General features: G+C 35.2%; 1 protein-coding gene across 1 annotated transcript; it reads right to left on the reverse strand.

Moving 5' to 3' along the window:
- On the reverse strand, positions 389-4,780 carry LOC18595579 (RNA pseudouridine synthase 3, mitochondrial). The gene is made up of 9 exons (XM_007023593.2): positions 4,329-4,780; positions 4,032-4,103; positions 3,721-3,879; positions 3,357-3,404; positions 3,192-3,272; positions 1,930-2,046; positions 1,609-1,710; positions 1,367-1,525; positions 389-896 (listed from the first exon to the last, which is right to left on the reverse strand). The coding sequence occupies exons 1-9, from the start codon at positions 4,629-4,631 to the stop codon at positions 522-524; spliced, it is 1,416 nt and encodes a 471-aa protein (XP_007023655.2). The 5' UTR covers positions 4,632-4,780; the 3' UTR covers positions 389-521.

Raw genomic sequence — 5,213 nt, forward strand, 5'->3', positions numbered from 1 at the left:
TCTGTCCAAAGTGGGGGATTCATTCTTGTAACTTCTAATTTAAAAAACTTTTAATTTGTTTCAAAACAATTTCAATATTTTAATAAAAATATAAATTTTAATTTCATTAAGTAATTTGACATTTTAAATATATTTCTTAAGCTTACAAAAATTATTTAAGAGGATTTTGATCATGAGAATTTAAGATAAAATCTATTGAAGCAATTTTAAATATAACTTTAATTCGTCATTTCAAAATTAGAATTTAAAGCTAACAATTTGCACATTAGTGAAGGTCTGATCATTTTATCCTCCGCTGTTGTTTAATTTTCTGACAATTATATGCACAAATTGTCATGACCTTAACTAAATAGAGCTTGCAGCAGAAAATAAAATCAAGAAGCAAATATGTTGACAACTTGAAAGAATGTATGGCTAATGAATGTAAGATCAGATCATCAAAAATTCAACCAGTTATAGCCACCAACAAAGCCAAGTTTGGCTGTTGTCAATTCTATGAATCATTTTACCCACTTTGATATTTACACTAAATAGGAGGACATCAGATTCCAACTAATCTTCATGTGTTTAGGCATTGTTGCTACAAAGCGAAGGAGGTCCGGCTTCATGCTAAGGGCAGGAGGCGGGGTTTCTGTATTCTTGTTCAACACAGGAAGGAACTTTGCAATATTTGGAAGTACAAGCTCTCTACAATGCAGATGCAACAACGGAACCTTGGACAATACACTTCCCTTTTGAACATCCAGACCTTCTGGCCTTCGCAACTTGTATGGTTTCCCTGTTGTTGGTTCAATATCAACCCGGGGCATCTGCTTCCATCTCCGGTGTACAAACCAGCCATACTTATAGTCACCAACTATTGGAGTCCCAAGAGCTTCTGCACAATGAACTCGGAGCTGCAAGAAAATAGAAGCACAAGAATTTGGATGTGGCTTGGGATATATATAAAAAGCCAAAGGAGACTGGTTCCAATTCATGACCTTGATGTGAAAAGTGAAAACTCTAAAAAGGTAGATACATAGATAGATTAATTATAAGCCTTTTCCACCTCCTTTCTATTGATTAAAAAAATTAGAGGGACACTGCACATGGCATCTACGAAAATATGAGCCTTTTCCGACTGTTTTTGGACTACAAAAGATAAAGAATCCCCCCCACCCTAATTTTCTCTTATCATCCATAGCCTGAGCACAAAGGTCATCTCTTGAACTTTCAACACATTATTCCCAGACCATACCATCTCAGTAGGATTCTAAAACATTAAAACTGCAAAATGCCTTCACATTGCTCAAACAAGATAGATGATTTGTCCAAAGAGATACATAAATAGGTGGAGAAAGAAACAGAAAGAGCTAAAATATGCTACCTGGTGCTTCCTGCTAGTAAGTGGGCGCAGTTCAATCCATGAGCATCCATTTATCATGGGACCTAGTACCCGATATTCAGTTATAGCCTCTTGAGAAGCTTCTAAACCCACATTCTGAGCCAAGATGACACGCTCAGTCTTACCATCATCAAGAAGAATCTAAAAAACAAACAAAAGTGCACACATGATTACAAAGCTCATTAAGGTAAAGGCACTGAGAGAGTAACTTGAAGAACAAGAACCTTTGAAAGAGGAGCACAAATTAAGCCTTCTTTCTCCTTTGGAGTGCCTATCACCAATGCCCAAAACCGCTGATACTTCACATCACATGCATCATTCCAAGCCTAAATTTGCCCACAGAATATTATGTCAAATAAAAGAATGGAAGTGTTCAAGCAGCTGTCTACAATGCTAAAGACGCTAGCAGCCATCAAACACACAAAAAAAAAAAAAAAAAACACATAATAACCTGGAAAATGGAATGTAGGATGCATACATCTAATATTTGTTCTCTCTTTTATATTTGGCCAATAATTCATTCTCTCTAGAACAACTACATGTACCTTACATGAGGATTTAACTGTATTTAAGTCATTGAACAGCCAATGGAGATGAGCTACGCTTTCTTTTGTTCTCCCCATTAGTAGGAGGCCGCTGCTCTCCCTATCAAGACGGTGCACCTGACAAAAATTGACAATAAAAGCAGCAGGAAGTTAAAAAGTCATAGAAAAATGGATCAAGAAAAGCTAAATTAAAGTGGATAATAGTTAAGGGAGATTTAACCAGTGAACAACATCGATATGAAAGTGGAGAATCACAACCTCCAAACGGCATGCTTAAGGTTATTTGTAGAGAGTAAAAAAGAGTGAACCAAAACATATGCATCAAAACGAAGTTCTCATCAAAAATTGTTGAACTAGCCAAAAAATTCTAAAACTAAATCACAACTCATTGACAGCTAGAAACTAAATGCTGCTTCAATCCTTTCAACATAAACTTTACTCCACTAAGCCTTATCCAAGTATGAGAATGCCAAAAACATGATAGATTTTTTCAGAAATTAGTTGTACACAAAGCACCCTCAACCCTCAAAAAGTTATGAACGTCTCGATCTTCATTTTTGTCTTGAGATATACCATTTAACATCAATGAATCAATGAATCAATGAAATAAAATAAAAGTCAACTTCAACATATTACAAAGAAGAGGAGGGCCAACTAACTTGAAACTTCAATAAACGATAATGAACAAAGGACAAAGAAGATAAATTATTTGGTTCTTTTATTAATCCTATTCCAATTGTAGCTTCTGAGGCTATAGTTTTTATCACCTAAGCAGCAAAACATATATTTCTCCCGTGAAATACTGAGATATATGGTTTCTATTTGCTAACTGGGGAAAAAAATTAAAAATAAAATAACATGATTATGCATCTCTAAGCAGGAGTGAAGAACCTTTTCATGACAAAAAAGTGCCTACATGCATGCACACAGAGATCATAGAAACAACTAAAATTGCAACCAAATTACAATCTATAAACCCTGAAGTCATAATAGATGTATGATGCCAGGATATTTTTCATCCCATAGAATTTGCCATGATGCTTACTGTGCTCTCAAATAAGGAAGCTCGTCTCCTGTTAAGGCCAAGTTTATCCATTCAAGCAACACTTTTTAATCATATGTTGGAGTATATATCACTAAATCATGAAAAATATGACTTTTAACTACTACTCCTAGTCATATGCCCATATACATAACAAACAAAAAACTTGCAAACCATAAGGTAAAGGCATTCACCATAAAATCTAGAACAATGAGCATACCAGTTTAGGACCCTCATCGTGATCATAAGACAGAGCTGCAGCTGCCAATGCATCCATGCTATTATGTACAGGAAGACTTCCCTAAAGATGTTGTGACAGAACAAACTAAGATGGAACACAATATGCTGAGACAACACTCAAATACCTTAAATAATGTAATCAAACCTTTACTGGCAGCTTGGGGGGCTTATTTAATACAAGTATAGCATAGTCCTGAAATATTAAACACTAATAGTTAAAATAAGAACAACTTGTCAGAAAAAATATAGTTTCAACTTCAAACAAAGAACCTAGAGCATGTGTAATCCATCAAGTGAAAATAAGAATAATTATGGAACTACTTTGATAAATTACACCTGACAAGAAGAACAAAAAAGAATATGAAAGAAAATTAACAAAGCAATTAGGATGGACACTTATCCACATACAAATGTGTGTGCTCAAGGACGAACATATACATTAAGAGATTAATAAGCATACAGAATAAATTGGAAAAAGATGCCAACTAGCAATTAAACTCAATACATGCCTTGTACTTGACAAGCCTTTGCAAATAGTCAATCTCATCTTTATTTGGATAAAGAGTTCCGCTCGGTATACAGTCAAATCTCTTGGAGATTCTAGTCTCTGCAATTGATACAGGTACCCAAACTCTTGTCCCTACTTCCATCACTTCATTATGCTTGATCTGCAGGTAAGCTGTATAAGTGCAGAGTAATTAAACCCACATGGAAGGGAATATAATTGACAAGGGCCCAGTAATAAGCAAGAGTTATTTGTTTCTAAACAAAGTTGTGGCATTAAAGGGAAGGCAACATGCTATATCAAGAAGCATACTACCTTTCTCAAGGGTTTCATTAACCCATCCCTTTCTATACAAGTATCACCTGCATTTGAGGATTCCATCTGAACCTGCAATAAGAGAGACAGAAACACATATGTTGAAAATAAGAAACAGTCACACGACATTTTGGATGCAAAATACCATTTGCTAAAATAGCCCACAAAACTGAAGCAAAGGGTCAGTATAATGATTGAAATGAGCTTGACTCCTGATATAGGAAGAGCGGGATTTATGAGATGAGGGAGAACTATCTGATTATGCAAAAAAGAAAAGAAAAAGTTGGGTATACTTACGAGGCCCTTGTTAAAATGGGACTGAATGGCGGAATCTGGAATTTCATCAAAGTAATACTTGAGCCAACTGATAGCAGTGACACGAGCAGTGCCGCCAGGGTTCTTTCCAGGCAAAGGATAACCAGGGAAAGGGGGCAAGGAAAGGAGTTGGCGAGGCTTTGGACCCTGTTTGGGAGCGCCCAAGTAAGCAACGCTGTTGGAGACACGGAGGACTGGGTCGGCATAGGCAGGTGGAGGCGGAGCTACTCTGGAATAGTGTCTCACTAGAGATAAAAACTGCCATCCAAGCCTACTCTTCTGCATTGTTAAGCGTCCAATTCACAGCTTTCCTCCTCAATTAATCATTGGATTGTTGAAGGAATTTTATCAAACACTTGGTGGCCCAAACCCATTGGCTTCAAAGAAAGAGCTCCTCTAAAATTTTGATTTCAAATAAACTAGAAATGCCCCGGCACATACTTATACTTGTCAAAATGGACTTGGCTCATTGGGTCAGTCCATTTTTCATTAAATATAAGATGAATTGGATCATAAAAATTTAGGTTCATATTTAAACCGGATTTAGATGGGCTAGCCCACCAAATCAGTGGGCTAGGGTTGGTTGGGGCGGGCTAGCTCTATAGGTTAAAAAACTTAATAATTTTAATTAATTTAATAATTTTATATATTTAATTATATAAAAATAATAATTTAATTACTAATAATATTATTTATTTTATATATTTTAATGTGCTTAATCTTTACTTATCAAATTAATAATTTTAATTTATGAATTAAATCATAAAATAATTTTATTAATAAAAAAATTATTAACTAAAATTATAAAAATAAATTTTTTTGAAAAAAAAAATGAGCTGGCCCAACCCAGCCCATGGGCTAACAAGT

The sequence above is a fragment of the Theobroma cacao genome, chromosome 6 (assembly GCF_000208745.1).
Source record: "Theobroma cacao cultivar B97-61/B2 chromosome 6, Criollo_cocoa_genome_V2, whole genome shotgun sequence".
Lineage (NCBI taxonomy): Eukaryota > Viridiplantae > Streptophyta > Magnoliopsida > Malvales > Malvaceae > Theobroma > Theobroma cacao.